General features: G+C 43.3%; 1 protein-coding gene across 1 annotated transcript in view; it reads right to left on the bottom strand.

Moving 5' to 3' along the window:
* Positions 1 to 275: 275 nt before the first annotated feature.
* The window catches only part of Etf-QO (electron transfer flavoprotein-ubiquinone oxidoreductase), a 33,590-nt gene continuing 15,650 nt past the window's right edge, over positions 276 to 18,215 (bottom strand). The window contains exons 9-13 of the mRNA XM_050183284.3: positions 17,482 to 17,700; positions 10,887 to 11,052; positions 9,837 to 10,019; positions 3,242 to 3,463; positions 276 to 598 (exon numbers count right to left, since the gene is read on the bottom strand). Coding sequence (XP_050039241.1) covers positions 435 to 598; positions 3,242 to 3,463; positions 9,837 to 10,019; positions 10,887 to 11,052; positions 17,482 to 17,700 — 954 coding nt within the window. The 3' untranslated portion in view covers positions 276 to 434. The remainder of the gene's footprint in view (positions 599 to 3,241; positions 3,464 to 9,836; positions 10,020 to 10,886; positions 11,053 to 17,481; positions 17,701 to 18,215) is intronic.

Below are 18,215 nucleotides of genomic sequence, written 5' to 3'. Positions count from 1 at the left end.
GCCGCATCTGTGCCATAGCCCAAACCCAACCTCAGCACAGACAGCAAGCATGCCGACTACTGACACCAACCAAGTGCCACTCAAGACTAGCCCATGCATGGCCATTTGTGGACGACGACACTGCCAACCAATCGCCGAGCTCTGACCAGGACTGAGAAGAGCTTGTAACGTTGGCCTTGCCTTAATGAAGGATACAGACAGCGTCACAATGTACAGTTATGGAACAGGGAGTGCTTGGTAGGCTGTTCTGCAGCAAAAAAAAAAGAACTTCTGTATTTGATGTAAATAATTCTCTTTATTTGTACATTCTTGAGTCATATCCTCAATTTTTAGCTAAAAAATATACACCTAGCCCGGTTTCCCCGTGTTGAATTTATTGACTCCGTTGTTTGAGTACGCCTGGTTTTCGTTGGCCTTGCCTCGTGGATGATTGTTCACATGCCAGAGTAAGCAGGACCACCACCGCTTTCTGGTGTGACCCAATTGATGTTCTGACTTGGATCTTTGATATCACATGTTTTGCAGTGTATGCAGTTCTGGGCATTGATTTGCAGTCGCACACCTTCGCCAGTCTCCTTGGGCACATATTCGTACACACCTGTGAAAAATGACAACTACTCAGCATAACGACAGTGGCTGCAGTTGATAAGCAAAGAAACTGCAATGGAGGCATTCAATATCTGTAGGTTGTCTGTCTCCAAGAGACAGTCAACCATGTCACATATAAGTGTTACACATTGACAAAATATCGAAATGCCACTGCAGCAATGTCTCACAGAAAACTTCTTTTTATCTGAGCATAATTAAACAGGCACGTTGTCATTGCCATTTGCACTTCATTGGCCACAGGTACCAAGTCCGCAGGAGCAGTATTCTCAAGCAATCACTTTTAGAGATACTACTATCACTTTCGCGAGACTGCACTGGAACTGTTGAAGTGCGTGGCCGACAGCGTTCTTGGCACTGTGCAGATAGTGAGCTAGATACAGCACTAGAAACACTGGCAGCCATTAGCAAGTTGCATGAAAGTTCGCAAAAGTGACTGATCGAGAATACCACTCGAGATTGTACTTGGCCACAAGATGAACCCAAAGCAACCGTCAAAAAATGCGCTGTCATCATTTTGTCATGGCAATGAAGCTGTGTCAGACAGCTCTGATGGTAGACTGTTGCACTCATGAACACGGTTAAGGTTTCATATTTAAATGTAATGTGCAGGTGATCTGTGGACCCATTTTCTCGAAAAAAAGATGCACGTTAGATTAGGCTAAATATGGTATGTGTTGAATGTGCTCCAAAACATGCCAGCAGCTGGGAAGAACAGGAGGGTGCCAACGAAAAGGAAGCTTATGAGCACTCTGCTAATGAAGAAAGGGAGGTACATTGCCTGTGTACTTGCATCATGTCATAATTATCTGGAATGATGTTTTAATTATCATGGCCGTGCGAATCACTATACCCATGTAAACAAACAAAATGGCAGCCCAGAATTGGCAGTCCGTCCTATTGATAATACATGTGTACTCATGGTGGGATATCACTATAGCCAGTAGCAGCAATCATTGTCTGTAAGCACCAATGCTTTCAGTCCAGTAATCACTGGTAAACATTTTTGTGAGATTCCATTCATGAATGTTCACTAATGTGAACAGTCAATGTTTACTATGAACCTACAAAGTATTTTTTACTTCTAAAACGAAAATCTATGCTTAAAAAAGTATATCACTGTACGGTTACGTTACATATACAGTTAAACCTTGATATACTGAAGTCGGTAAAATTTTCGATTTGCTTCGGTTATGTCAAAATTTTATTCTATATTGAATTCTGATCTTTTATGCAAATAAGCACAGTCGCCAAATGATTTTTCTTGCACAGAAGAGGCCACAAAGCTTTCCAAAATATCGGGCAATTGAAGAAAGCAAATTTGAATAAGAAATAAATTAATTTTGTTGAACTTGAGAGTCAGCGAAGAAAAATATGGTTTTATGCCATGTTGACGATCTCTTAACATCGGCGATACAAATTACGCAAAGCCAGCCACGCTTTCGTGTACACTCTGCTCCCGTGGCTGACATTGTCCCTCGCAGTGGGACAACGCTATCATGAAAAGCGCTACCAGAGGGAAGCGAATGCTTTGTATGCCTCTTGCTTCACCGTGTCTCCGAAACTCAAGAATACACAACCTCCAGCACTAAAGCACTAAACACGTGGGAAGAGAGCGCACGATGCCACACCACCTTAGCTCTCGCCCAGTCTTTGCACACATGACAGATTATCTCTAAAACAAGGTTACCGGGCTGCATGTGCGCTATACTGATAGCCATGTACAGCCATGTCCATGCTAGAACCTGCCCTCTCCTTCCTTCCACCGCCCTGCCCTGCCACACACACTTGATCGCATTACTGCGAGCTAGCTCCCCTGCCCCCCTTTCACGTTGCACGGGCGGGAAAACGGTGCTCATCAAGACATCATCTTTCTTGGCTCATCTTCGCACGCTTTCACTCTCACCTAAAGCATACAGCGGGCAATAGGGTATCATCGTACTTGGGCTTTATACAGAACATGACACTGCTTCACTTGTTTCGGCGGTCACTCTGCTCTTGGTGGCGTGGCATGCAATTTGAGAGGAGCACTCGCAGGCAGACGCATGTGGCTCAACCATTTGACCATCTGCGTCTGCGGAAGTTTCCATTTATCGTGTCGGTAATCCTTCACGGTGGCTGTGAAATTTCGTTATACTGAAGTTGTGTATTAACACACTTCATTATATTGAGGTTCAAAACATATAGTTAAATATCTTGTTATATCAAGAATTTTGTTATATTAAACTTCAGTATATCAAGGTTTAACTGTACATAAATATGTACATAAATTAGGCTATGTCCACATGCTATTTTTGAGGTCACACTTATGCAGAAATTGCTGGTTTAACGCAAATGTAACAATCTATTTCAGCATGTACAAGTATCATCAGCCGATTAATAAAGGGAAAGTGAGACACCCACCCAAACGTAGCTGCAGAACTATCACATCATCATCAGCTCATATTGAAACGCAATCAAGGACAAAAAGTGTGACATGCAATCACTTTGTAGCCGGTTTCTAAGCAGCCCGAAGTGTACGTTTCGAATTCTGAATTCAACTGCTGTTACAAATGCAACAATGCATCAGAGTAATTTTTAAATTATGCTGATATTACACCACAAATGCAATTCCTGCACAACAAATCTTTCTTGCCTGCAGGGCAAAATCGCTGCTCCGGTCCATTAAACATGGCATAGTTGCGCTCAACAGGGATCTTATCATCGAGGAGGGTCAGGTGAGGTGGTTGATTTCCTTCGTGGTTGGTGCCAGTCAGGGCGACGGAAGATGGGAGGTCGAACGAAACCACATTGTCTGGCTTTGGATACTCGATGGGCTTGAAATTCTTGGCTGGTTCAAGTTTGCCAGAATCAGTGCCTGCAAGAAGCACAAACGTATGACATTAGGCAGACAGAAGTTTGTTCCAACTATCAGGTAAGAAAACAAAAGGTTAGTTGGAAAAATGTTCCTTACAAGGACTGATGTTCAGTAGGAAGGAGAAAATAGTTCCATTGATTGTTTCATAATGAGCACATCTAAGACATCATCAAGTTGCCTGAGATGTTCACTCTTAGCAAATTTGATGGCTCAATTAAGAGAAACCAAGTTGCTGTATTTCTGCAATGGATTTAAAGCAAACATTTTGGTTTACTAGTGTGGTGTTGAATGCGCCTATCAACAAAACTAAGACTGACATTACACACTTAACAATCACAAAAGCATGCGAATTTTACTGTCAGATGCACAGTTCTCAATCTGTGTGGATTGCCAAACATGACTGTTTTGTGTAACGACATGAAGCTGTGCACTGATACCAAAGCAATTATTGTGTGTCTTAATATAGATAAAACACTGCTGCTAAAGCTTCTGTTAAAGGGGTCCTGAACCACTTTTTGAACATGGCAAATAAACATTGTTGACCTTTTAACGAGCCTCCTGTGAACATATGAGCCAAATAGTATTGCACTGCATGCAGCAGGGAATTTACAATCTCGTGTCAAAAGCAGTTAACAAAACGCATGACCTTGCACCTGCAATGTCATCATCTAAAGCTGACAGTTGGTGATCAAAGCCACTGGCTGATTTTGTGATTGCAAGAACATTCTCAGTATAATTGCTAATTTTTAGTTAAATAAATGAAAAATATATATGTCTGCAATCTCAAAAAGACAGAAAAATAAATTATGTATGGCTCTGTTATCACAAATACCAGAGACCAGCGGAGCTGGGGGAAGTTAAGGCTTCATAAAAATCCATGCAGTCTTCCTCTGTGGGGGGTTTCAGTTGGGATGGTGCGCTATTGAAGGCGCCCGCCACAACAGAAGCAATTTGTTGAGATGTCATATGTGTCGGTGTTGTGTGCCAGAGACGCTGCACCGACGTGATGCTGTAGCAACCGCCGCGCCTTAGCTCTGATACACGCTAGCTCCGACACCGTGTACCTGGTAACTTCTTGAAATCTGCCGAAGCACACATGCGGGTTTTTATCGGAGAACAATGACGTCACGCCATCTGTGTCCCTGCCGCAACACTCCTTCTCTCCCACTAGGCTCCACCCACCCTCGCCGCGTCGCTATGCTACATGATGCTATTTTTATACTCTGATTTCACTCTCTCTCAGCCCTCTCTCCCCCAGCGAGGTTATAACAGCTCCACTGTAATAATTTCAACTTTGCACTGCACGTAGCTGCACCTGCTGCATGTGGCCTCCGAGATGGCAGCTGCGTAGCATAGTCTACCATGGCCACGATGAAGCACCATGATGAGCCCTTTTGCCACTGCGACACTGAACTTCTGGCCAGGGCTTGGCTTCTCTGCTGTGTAACTTACAGCACGGTAGCGGACACGAAAGAAGAAAGAATGCCGGGCATCGGTGTGACAACTTCACTTACAGTTGAAGGAATCAAAAAGTTTTTGCGCCATGAGATTCGTGAGACGACATACTTTAATAATGAGGCCATTCTATGATTAGTTTGATAAGCGTTTCAGGGTTCCTTTAAGCATCTAGAGTAGGAATTATAAGTGTAGGAATAAAATAGAGTATTTTTCTAATAATGAGCAGCCACTTTCAGCATTAATATAAAACGATTTTCATATCCTAGTACCGCATTTACTCAAATCTAACGCACACTTTTTTCCGATTAGACGGGTCCAAAAATTGTGTGTGCATTAGAATTGAGTACGACCATAAATCTACGTTACCATATCGCCATCGGCGTTTCGAAAATGCTGTCTCTTACGTGCTTTGCATGAAGGAAGGAAATATATAGAAGGGAGCATTACGTCATGCAGCCAGCCTTGGCAAGCAAATGCTCCATGAAGCCACAGTATTGGCCTAACAAGTGACCTCTTGCGTCGAGATCACAGAGCAAGAATCGAGATTTGTTCAGATGTTTGCATAGGTGCCGACTACCGGGGGGAGGCTTTGGAGCCTGAGCCTGTTCTCCGGAGCCCCCCCGCCCCCGGCGATGACTAAGCCTACCACCACCTAAAGTGTCATTGCCAGAGTTTTGTCATCCACATCTGAGTTGCCTCGACCTTTTCACTTAAAATTTTATTGTAGCTATAGCTTACTGCTTCGTTGTTGGCGCGGATGTGCACAGCTTTTTATTAATACTTTCACATCATTTCTGCAAATCCTGACAATACGAGGACAAGCGCATTAGAAGCGCCAGTGGCGGCTGTCTCATCTGTATTTTCTCACTTCAACACTGCTTTAGATTTCCACTGTAAACACCATGCACATACACAATATGTTTAAATATATGCACAGGATAGCTTGTTACATCTGTAAGAGAGAAGCAGGAAGCCAATTCACAATTATATCTCAAGGTATGGATAGCTTATCCCTAGAGAATGAATATGGTGCTGTATGTTCACCTCAATTCAAATTGCTTTGCGCACTTTTTTGACCATGAAAAAAGCCTGTAGACTTCAGTGACCCCTTCGGCAGAATCTTTTATTAACAGTGTGTGAAATGCATGTGAATGATATGTGTCTTAGTATTGCCTTTCTTTTCAGTAAGCAATGCTGACTCATGAAAAAAAAAAAGAAAGACTTCTAATAATTTAGAACATTTATTAGGGAAGGAAACATTGTCACTTGCATGCAGAGGTCATAAATATATACAGAGTGTCCAAATTAACCATCATGCACCAAGATTTAAAAAAATGAACAATGCGTTACTCGGAGAAAACCTAGTGAATATTATTTCCAGTATAGTGGAGTAACTGCCAGCAAGTTTTTCGTTACTGAGATTTAGTTAGGTAACTGTAAATAATCACCTAACTGAAGACATACTATCCTAATTATCAAAGTGTCAATGAGGCATTTGTAGGAACAATTAAGGGACATCTAACTGCGGTGTTTTTAGTGACATAGAAATTGCATGCTAATTTTCCCGACTGATAAATAAACTCCGCGAAATATGGAAAATACCATGTGACTGCATTTCTACCCGCATCATAAAACAGTGCCCTCGAGCAGGCTCCTTCCAAATTAGCCCGAACGAAAGAAAGGAAATAAAGAAAAACATTGTGATCGAGTTAGTTCCTTATCTGCCACGCCCTGGCTAAAGTAACACATCGCGTTTGGTGTTAGTTGAAAAGCTGTGATAGCTATTGTCTTAAGATAGATAAAATGCACGGATGGTATTTTTCCTTCTTTTGTTTGCCAGAAAACCTATCACCACAAAAGCCATCACCACAGAATTGACAACGTCAGTGCAAAGGTTTAAAAATGTGTTTTGTTTCATCCCAGTCACTATGTCTCTCTAATAAGCGGAAGGTAAACATGATCCTTGCCTTGGGAGCTACAAATGGCAACAAGAGGAAGGCCGCAAATACATATATCAGTCATGGAAGTGTGGCGGTAGACCAAACGCATCAACTATCATCAGAAATTATGAAAACCTGAGACAAACTGGAAGCATCAAGAAACGGCGGCGGAGGAGTCCATCTGTGAGTCTTAGCCTACGCACATATGTTCTAGCATTTATGGCCGCAAACCCTCATGCTAGCCTGCGGGACGTGACCGCCCAGGCACCAATTTCCAGGTCATCAGTTTGGATGATTCTAATTGACGGCCTTTCACCTGTACCATCTTAACCTGCACTAATGCTTGGAAGATAGGGACCTGTAGAATCGTCAAGATTTCTCAAATTGGGTCCTCACAAAAGCCGATGAGTCGCCGGAGTTCTTGAGCAGCATCATGTGCACAAATGAAGCCGATTTTCGCAGAAACGCCCAGGTAAGTTTTCATAATGCACACTATTGGAATGACTCCAATCCACACTGGCTAAAGCGCAATCAGCACCAGTACCAGTGGTGGTTCAATGTATGGTGCGGAATTTACGCCGGTGCCATAATCGGTCACATCTTCGATCACACATTGACTGGACAGCGTTACGTGGGCAAAATCCTTGAAGGAGTGGTGGATGAGTTTCTCAGCGAAGTCCCGCTGTCATGTCTTCCACTTCTGTGGTATCAGCAAGGTGGGGTCCCGGCACTCAGCAGCAGCTGAGCATGAAACTGGTTGGATGCGACTTTTCATGTGCAACAGATTGGAAGGCACGGGCCTGTATATTGGTCGGCTAAGTCACCTGACCTCTCATCACTCTATTTCTTTCTTTGGGGTTATATTGTTCCGAGTAGAAAATATATGTATTTACAATATATACAGTAACAAGGTTGTAGCTCAGTAGTCAGGGTAACACCATCTACCGATCATCGAGACACTTCAACCTTCTCTTCACCTCCCAATGTCTTTTTGTCCACAGCAGCACAAACTCGTACGTGACATTAACCCCCGGCAGCAGAAGCATTGTCTCGATGCTTCCTAGGGTGTCGAACCAGTGTGCGAATTATAGGGCTTTAGTTGCGAAACGTGCATGATATCAGTTCTTGGTGGGGTAGAAGATGTTGAAGTCACATTATGAAAGATTGGGCTTACATGATTGAGACGGATGTCAGATTAGCTCAAGGCAAGGATAACAAATGTATGCCGTAGAATTCCAACATCGGTCCATTGAAGATGTGATAAAGTGGACTCAGTACTGTGTAGAGCTGTAGAAGAACACCTACTCAAACACGTCCTCTAGGCAGCAGCTGGTGTTTGACAGCGCTTTCGAATTCATTGATAGTAAGGAGACACTGAAATCTGACGTTTTTTTTTTGTTATGTTTTTTGTGCAGACGTCCCAATTGCCAATTGGGCACATTTAGAAGTGGTATATTTACTTTTTTTGAACGTATCGGTTTTGCCTTTTCTCTACACATGTAAAAATAAAACCGTCACTTTAATTTGGCTTCGGTCTGAAGCAAGTTTTTGGCGGGAAATATAGCTGCGTGCACACTCTTTCAATTCGGTGTGAGCAAAGCTGGGATTTTGAAACATTTTATGCCTATTACATTGTTCTTCACATTTCATGCCAGGTCAGAGTGGCGCTTCGGCTGTGCTATCAAGGGGGTTTTGTTATTAACATGATCAGTTGGCCTTGAGAGATGGATAAGTGTGACTTAGCAATGAGAGGAAGGAATAGCTGCGAAGCCGCAAAACCTGCTGTTGGTGCTCCTTCCGTAAATGGTGTGCTGTCTCTTCCGGATCGCGACAGGCAATGCAGTTGCTTTCAATCAGCTTACTTCAGTGTGCTACTTTACGATGCTGGTGAGGTGAGGATGGTTTTGTGAGGTTTTTTAGCCAGTCGGAAAAAAGTGTACACAATTAGTATGTCGCTGAAAACACCACAACTAGATATCATTTGGGGCTGCCTACAAATGCCTCATTGACACTTCTGTAATGAGGACAGTATTTCTTGAGTTAAATAACTAACTGTAATTGCCAAATTAAATCACAGTAACGAAATAACTGCTGGTGGCTACTCCACTGTACTGGAAACAATATGCACTAGGTTTTCTTCGAGTAAAGCAACTACTATTTTTTAAAGTCTTGGTTCATGATAGTTGGGGCAGCCTGTATAATTCACTCAGTAACCGAAATGAGGCCAAGCGGGATTCACTCAAAACCAGAATCAAAAGCAGTCATGTGCAGCAGCGTTTATACTCAGACTCACAGCAAAAGAGAAACAAAAAATAGAGAGAGAGGCTGCAGTTTGCCGGAAAGGAAAAGCAGTACATATTAATGATAGCGAAGTCTGTGACAATTACGCAAAGGAAGATTACACTACCAAGAGATGCCAGATTCCTGGTGGTGCGAGAGGACTCGGGCTGTGAAATTGAACTGTCTCCTACTATGAGGTCTTGTAAATTCTCATATAAGGCCGTCACTTCAGGGAACAATTCTTCAAGGTCAAACGAAGTTTTTTTTTTTTCAAGTGCAAGAAATATATATACGGGGTTAGGAAAACTGGACTACTATGGCCGAGATTAAATTTGTCACACATGTGCTCCAACCTTACGCTGGATTTGGCACAGCCAAGGATTTGAAATATTTGAAAACTATTAGACAAATATATTTATAAATAGCAATGTCTATTCAATTAGAAGATGGAATCAAATAAAACAATATTTGATTCATTATTCAAAAGTTTCTAGTATGCCCATGTCCCTAGTCTAGAGGTGTCAACAGCCAAAATATATGTTTCGCTTGTGCTACAGGTTAAGCATAAGCTTGACAGATCGCACAAATAAATTATCCTGCTCTTTTATAATTAAAGCTAAATCAACTCTAGGTAACATAAAAGAGCAAAGATAAATAATAAAAAGGGGAGACAATTCTGTAATGAATGTGATTACCTTTGTGGGACAGGGTCCAGGGCTCCTTGCCTCGACAAATGAAGTAAAATATTCCTGTGTACATGACCGAGCCGTAAACACCCAGCGGAGTGTTGAAGGAAGGCCGGATGTTCCGCACAGAGTGCAACTCTTTCCACACTGGACTGTTGCGTATCTTCTGCTCGTAACTGCTAGGCTCTAAACCTGAGGATCATAACATTCATGAAATTGTTAAACAAAAACCTATCCAACCAGAATGAGCCATATATGCAAACAGTGACATAGGAATTATTTTTGCAATGAGCTGTCGTGGTGTGATGCCAGGGTATTGGGCTTTTGTTACTGTCACTGTTGCTTTGAACTAAGAAACCTGTAATCTCCAGCTTAGTGGGTGCAGCTTATCAGTCTACGATTTCAAGTGTGCTTTCAAGCCCTTCATCACTTGATCAAAGAGCTCAGGTACTTTACAATATTCACAAGCATCAGATAATTACAGATGTTGTTACGGTGCAATCCACCTTATGACGATATAGCCAATACCTACCTCATAATTAAAGTCAACGTTAATGCAATTCACATTAAAGGAGTGTAAACGCCAAACTTAAGGCTAAAGTGACTATAGCATAAGCTTTGCATGCTTCCAACAAGGAGCACTTTCACAAAGTATGGCTGACAGCAGACGGCTAAAAGGTCATTTATTTCAATTTTAAAGCCTATAAATGAAACATTGCTCCCTTCTCCGGACTCGTTGCAATAGCCATCATGAAAATGTCGTAGTTGAGAGCAAAACAGTGTAACGGTAAAGATGCTGGCGGCAATGCATTTTCAGAGCAGCTTCATGAGCATTTGCCGAAACACGGCCAGGAGACGCAAGTGCACGTCTCTCACCTAGCTCCAGTGTCGACGAATGTGGGCACACATTATGAAACTAAGCAGACAATGGGCGAGTTCATAGTCATCAGTGCTTTGGTGGTTCATGTGAACTCCATGATGTCGGATACTCCCAAATCCACGTATTTCTAAATTGAAATGTGGCCACTGTAGCCAGGAATAAAGCCTGCAAGTCCTCACCTTTAGTTGGGGATGCATTCTCTCCCGTCAGAGTTTCGAACACAGCCTCAGCTGCAAGCATGGCACTGCGCATGGCATTGTGGGTGCCTTTCACCTTGGGCACATTCATGAAGCCAGGGCTGCAGCCAACCAGGCAACCACCGGGGAATGTTAGCTTCGGCAGGCTCTGCAATGTCATATGAAAACATAAGAGCAGAGCAGTAAATCCCTATCATTGCCACCACTACACCAGCCACTACCGTCAACTGGGTAGCTAGACAGAAGTGCATGTGCTCCGGAACGACCGCCTTAGCCTGTAGCCTTTTGAGGACTAGCAGCTTCTCAGTCTGCAATATAAATATTGATCCTGTGACTATATAATCCGTCCATTTCCTCAGTTACGCAACATGAGACATGGTAACGCGACATTTCTGATTGCTCAACAGGAGTACTGACACACATATCTTCAAAGTTGCAGAAGCTCCACCATTATCACAATGTCATGACACCGAGCAAAATTTGCTGATGCTGTGTACCAGCAATGCTAGGTAGGATGACACGACATGATCGCAAGAAGAAGAAGAAGATGGAAACAGAAGAGGCAGCAGAATGAGGAGAATGAGGAAATGACTCATGGCGACATGCATCATATTTGTTCTGTTTTATTGTGTACAGTATCACTACAAATTTTCGTGCAGCCGACAATAGAGACTGCGATGTGGGTGACATTCTTTGTAGAAGACTGTGGTGGCCGCTTGGTTTTTAAGAAATTCCAGGTCCAAGACGAATATGCCCTCGCCCTTTCATAACACAACTACAGGTGAGCTCGTCAGCACTTTCTTGGCTGAAGCCTCTATGTCATCCAAGTTAGTTAGTGAAAACTTTATTCAGCTCTACTAATTGTGTTCTTCTGCGGCTGGGACGGATTCTTCAGGGGAGTCTTCTGCCTTGTGTCTTCCCCGAAGGTCTTCACCCGCTGCTTCGTCCGTCCTCTATCGCAATGATCGGCTGCCCTCAGTCCAGGGCTCCGCTGGCTTCTGCTATCCGTCATGCAAGCCACACTAGACCTAGCTGATCTTCACAATGGTCGCTGGACAGCAGTTCCTCCCATTGCTCTGCACTTGGGTGTGATATGATCGGGACTACATCAGTTTGTTGACATGCCCATGTTAGGTGGTATAATGCGAGTTCCTCATTGCACCATGGACATTTGTCCTTATATAGTGTGAAGTGCATTTTACTTAGCATGTTAAGGTTAGGGTACAGCCCCGTTTGTAGTCGTCTCCATGCGACAGCTCCTTCCCTGCTAAGGGACTTGTGCAGCAGGGGGCACCACTTCCTGCTGCCTCTGTAATTGTCAAAAATCGCCAAGTACTCTTAGGGTACAGGGTACATGTGGAGTGCTCAGTGACTGATTCTGCCATGCAAGTAGTTGTGGCAGGCCATTTGCGAGTCCGAGAGTATTGTTGGCAACTGTCAGATAGTCCTTCGCTGCCGCTAGAGCAACGGCCACTTCTTCAGCCTCAACCGTGCAGTCTTGTAGCGAAACGCTGCTTCTCTCTCGTAGCGCCGAGTCGATAAACTTCTCGATAAAAACTCAGTAAAAGTAAATCTACCAGCATCCTTATTTGGTGAACTTGTGTTGAAGTGGCTTCAGACATACCCTAGCATTAAGCCATCTCCATTTGATGTGCGGTCAGCTATTCTGCAATCATTGAAGATACAGCAACAGCAAATGTTGCAGCAGAACAAGCTCAATCAAACGTCAATGTCAGCAGTAAACATCACCTGGCGTTCGTAAGTGGTGTCCAAAACTGGCTGCGCATGACCGATTTCCGGCTCTCAAAATCGCTTCCGCCGCAGACTACAGGCAAAAACATGGCCTTTAAGGTTGGCATTTCTTACAACAGGCGCCACCGTTGCCACAAAGATTTGGACACCTCCTATACTTGCTGACCAAATTACTGTAACGATCCAAGCCACTTCACGTCCAATCCGAAGCTAGCCAGGCGGCTCAAGATTCAATATGGCGTCCTCCCTGACTCGTAGCGCTGGTTCGTCGCAGCAAATTTTGTATAGAAAATCGAACTTCTGGCTTTATGTTGTCCGAAAAATGAGTTGCGAAAATGCATTAGCTCTATGGGAACCCTGATGGTGCATTTATGAAGTCCGGAATATCCATGAAGTCCTACTTTTTGGAGTCCGAAAAATCGGTCGGCTACTGTGGTAAAACCTCATGTGGTAAAACATTTGGCCAGGGAGAGCAGAAAGAAACAACAGATATCAAAAGTGTGCCTTTATTGATTATGGAGGCCATCATGCTGATATCGCCAAGCCTACTGTATATTCAGCAAGAAGCGAACAAACAACCTATGTGACAGCAGTGCTTCGGTGTCAACCAATAAGAAAAGCAAAACCAGAACATATATTCCCTGGCAAACGAATACTTGTACAGGGATAAGATGGCAATGAATGTGAACACTGCGAATGGGTACGTGTTAAGTTCAGATATCAGCCACAGATACAGAGGTACTAGCTTTGGCTATTAAAGACGTGGAATATGATCTTCTGCCCTCCATTCCGGACATGAAGTTAAAGAAACTGAATATTTACTATGATGACAATGAATCGATGTGCCCTGGTGTAGATAACACAAATGCGAAACCCAGCTCGAAACAAAGCGAGCACCAAAGAATGTGACAACATTCGCTAAGTTTATCCAGAACTGGCCTGTTTAGGAGGCTACATGCCAGCCACAACCAAGTTTCAAGTCCCATTCAAGTTAAATGACACAAGTGTGGTACGAAAGAAGCCATACAATCTAACGAAAGAAAAAAAGGTCTGGCTCAAAGAAGAACTATAAAAGATGCTGGATGCCAACATCATTCGGCCGTCCATGTCCGCATTTGCATCACTGATAACAATAGCTCCGAAAGAAGATGGTAGCCTGTGGCGCTGTATGGACTATAGGATAATTAACAACCAAGTACATCTGATCCCTTTTTTAATGCCCAAGATAAACAGTGTTATCAATTAAACTGGCAGTTCTATGTGTTTTTCTAGGATCTATATTTGCAAAGCGTTTTGGCAAATGCCACTTCAAGAAGAGACAAAACAGGAAACTACTTTAACTACCCCTTTTGATATACTGTAATTACTCGAACCTAGGCAGGCCCCGATTCTAAGCCGACCCTCGAAAGTCCAAAGCCAGAAAAAAAAATACTCACCTCGATTGTAGGCTGAACAAAAAAGTGAGGACAAAGTTCACAAAATGTAAACAGCATTTGTTGAATATGAACATGCCGAGCTCAATCTCACGAATACAAGCAAGGGAAGTGGGAAGGAAGTATGCAGTCTTCCGTTGTGTGCACGGATCCAGGGAAAGGGTAGAGAGGGTTGGGGGTATGCGTTTTACTCCGGGCCACTCTATCTCGAAAGCCATCTGCAAGGGGGACAGAGTCTGGTCGCATGCTATGTTTTCACAGCTTACTTCGCATTGATGGGAGATGCATCAACTCATCAATGACGTGAGGTCAATTCGCTTGCTGCTGCTGCAGCACTTCCTCAATCCAGCATTTTGACAACAAGCTTCCGCGATCATCAAGTGAGATGTGTTCATGTTTACTTGTGCAGATGTGACACCATGCTTGTTAATTTCGTTAGCACAGTGAAACCTCGTTACTACGAACACCACATTAACAAACTTTTCAGAAATCTCCTGCTGACCTCTTATGGTTTCAATATAAAAATATTTCAGCACCACGAACTCCAGAATACCGATCGTTGTTCAGTTTTCCTGTGATATTAACAATGCCTCAGTACTACCAACTAATATTCAGAAATCTGGGGATTCTTAAATTTCCGTGTATCTTCACCGCAGCGAAAACAGTAGGCTAGCAGACAAGGTGCATGGGTTCAAAAAACCTGAGACAGCACCGGAGAAGAAAAGAATGCGAGCGAGTGGAGGCGACAACGCATCAGGTTTTGCGAGCGCATGCTCCGCTCAGAAAAGTGTTGCCTAGTAATGGAGGCGCATCTCTCTTCTTTCTTTCACCCTTCTGTCTGTACATGCCATTTCTTTCGCGCTTCTTTCTGCAGCCGTGCTGGCTGCGCACGCAGTGAAATGTAACCTTCGTACTCGCGGGGATGCCACAGAGTTGCACTTTGCACTTTCGAGACGGTATTGTTTACGCGCTTGCACTTTGACATAGTTCAGGTGTCCGCCTCAAGTGAGACAGTTGCGGTGTCCATGGGAAGTAAGAAATGTGAAAAACAAACAAAAAGCAAGAAACCTTATGCTTTGGAGGTGACATGAAGCTATCTTTTTGTCCGTAGTTTTCTTGGCGTTAGCATTTGTCTGTTTTGTGTGCATCACTACAATTTACAGTGCTTCGGTGATGTGTGGCGGTGGAATCTATGGAAAATAGCAACAGTGTGTGCCGAGAACCAACAGCGATGTTCTTGTGGATAGCTCATATGGTGACAACTTATGAAGTGATGGGATAATGGGCGGAATTGTTAATTTTGGGGCTTTCACAACAACAATCTTTCAGAATAACGAACAATTTACAGTTTTCCCTGATGCCCCTTGTATGGAGATCTCACTGTATACCTATGTTTGCAAGTTTATATGGCCGGTAAAACTGTCTACTAATTTGCTATTGCAATCAATGCTTCGCCTTTTGGGCGCAGCTGCAACTTTTTTTTTTTTTCTTATCGATGCCGAAGCCCCGCCCGGCTTGAACGTTTGACAATGCCTCTGCGTTTAGTACTTTTCGTTTGAAAGCGGCACTATAGTGGCATGACCTATTTGGTGCCATTACGATAACACCACGCCGCAAGCCGATACGACACAGGTCAAAATGGCGACGTTGCTCATGTACTTGAGTTGGTTACTGGCATGGCTAGTAGCAGCTGCAATACTGACTTTTCTAGATGACGCTAGCTATGCACCATATTTACCAATTTCAATTAAGAACTGGTGCATTCTTTAAAATTCTTGAACCTAAGGCAACCTTAGAGTTTGGTATACAATTATTTGAAAAAATACTATCGGTCTAGATTCGAATAAATACGGTATACGAGCACAATCACCTGCCGTTTGGTTGGAAGAATTCGCCAAGCTGGTTCCAAAAGATGCTTAACACTCTTCTGAAACTCTCCATTGGTCGTTCTTGTAATGTTTGTGTGGATGACATCATTGTATACTCCAAGAATGAGCACTGACATGTAGAACGTCTGGCACATTTTTTAGTGAGGGGCCCCGAGTCTGGCGACAATAATATTGATCATCTTGGTTCCTTGATTAGCAGAAAAAACTCAGTACACAAGTGTTTTCACATTTTGACCCCTGTAGATCTGTCCATTGTAGCAAAGGATTGAAAGCACGACCCTGTGCTCAGCAACTAAATGCCATTGTCAATGAGCCCCTGGACAGGTGTTTCAGTTTGTAAAGCACTTGTACCGTATTTATTCGAATCTAGGCCGACAGTTTCTTTGTCCAAATAATTATATACCAAACTCTAGGGTCGGCTTAGATTAGAGAATTGTAAAAAAACGCACCTGTCTGTAATTAGATATGATAAATATGGTGCATAGCTAGCGCTATTTAGAAGAGTCAGTATTGCAGTCGTTATTAGCCGCGCCAGTAACCAACTGAAGTACACGAGCGACGTCACTATTTTTACCTGTGTCGTATCGGCATGTGGCATCCCTATGCATGCAGCGTGGTCCATAGCATGGCGTTATCGTAATGGCACCAAACAGGTGATGCCACTATAGTGCTGCTTTCAAATGAAAAGTTGTGCTAGCCGCAGAGGCATCGTCAAACATTCAAGCAGGCAGGACTTCGGCATCAATGAGAAAAATGTCCGTCGTTGGAGGGGGCAACGGGGAATGCTTTTTTCGTGTGTCATAACGAGACGATGACAACGATAACGAAAATAAGCACACAATAACAAGGAGGAACTGTTCGCCGAGATTGCGGTGTGTTTCGATGCTTGCGTGTGTCCACAAGCACACATGTGGTCTGGGCTATAGCGATGAGGCTAGCAGCGATGATAATGTAGACTGAGCTCAGCATGTTCATACTAAATAAATGCTGTTTTCATTTTGTGAACGCTGTCCGCACTTTTTCTGTTCGGCCTACATTCGAGGTGCGCAAGTTTTTTTACTTTTTCTGGCTTCGGACATTCGGGGGTCAGCTTAGAATCGGGGCAGGCCTAGATTCAAGTAAATACGGTATGTGGAAGCAGTAGCGGTTGCTATATCAGACCAAACACCTTTCAGAAAATTAAATACATTGACAATGATTTCCCTGTTGGTAAAGAGTGTTGCGCTTAGTCCATACCCAGGTGCTGAATTTAGCAGCAACAGTGAATTGGCTTGATGTAAGCAAAATAGGCTGATGTAGGGCATTGACCTGGGCTAGCTCCTACTGCCTTGTTCTAGTGACTATAGCACACACAAAAGAAAAGGAACACGGAAACATACAAATACAAAAATGACACATAAGGAACACTTCTTCTGCAAGTTTTCTTTTCTTTTTTTTGTCCCGCATAATGGCACTATAATCGCTTTGAACAAGCAAGGTTCTGAAATCAGTAAAGCAACGTACCTGCAGGCCACCTTCATTGAGAGCTCTTGCCCCATAGCCAATGCGTTTTCCCCCTTCGAGTATGTTGCGTATGTGGGGGTGTGTCTTATATCGCTGGAATTCCTGGTAGGGGCTTACGTACGGATTGTGATAATCCAGGCCGACTACAAAACCTATGGACACCAGAGGGGCACCTTCATCCAGGTGGTACATGAACGACCCTCCGTAGATGTCCTTGTGCTGAAAAATAAGGGTAAAGCAAATTCGCCGGTGTAAATTTAACCTGTTTTATCTTTATACAGTCAGGCATCGTTATAACGACTGAAACAAAAATAACTTCTTAACATCCAATACCCTTCATAAGTGTACACGCTATTATTGCCAAAAAAGAATTCACAATTTTCGATGTAGTTCATTATATCTGATAATTCACTATATCCATGTTCGTTATATTGAGGTTTGACTGTACACAAAAGCATCACTTAAAGGGGCACGGCAACATGCGAGGGAAAACTTGTTGAGTGGTGCCAATGGCATCGCCTCGACATGGCAATGTTGTGTACTCCGTAAACACGACATGACAAAAGAGAGTGCTGCTATGATGTTTGGTTAAAAATGTAATGTGTGATTTACCTTTGCAAGATACTGCGACCACTGTGAAAAAAATCATGAGCTACTCCACTCTGTGAAGGTGGTTGACCAGCGAAGCTATTTAGCACACAACATGGAGGTGACACATAATTTTGAACAAAAGT

The sequence above is a fragment of the Dermacentor andersoni genome, chromosome 4 (assembly GCF_023375885.2).
Source record: "Dermacentor andersoni chromosome 4, qqDerAnde1_hic_scaffold, whole genome shotgun sequence".
In the NCBI taxonomy this organism is placed as follows: domain Eukaryota; kingdom Metazoa; phylum Arthropoda; class Arachnida; order Ixodida; family Ixodidae; genus Dermacentor; species Dermacentor andersoni.
This window is presented reverse-complemented; position numbering and strand designations above follow the sequence as displayed.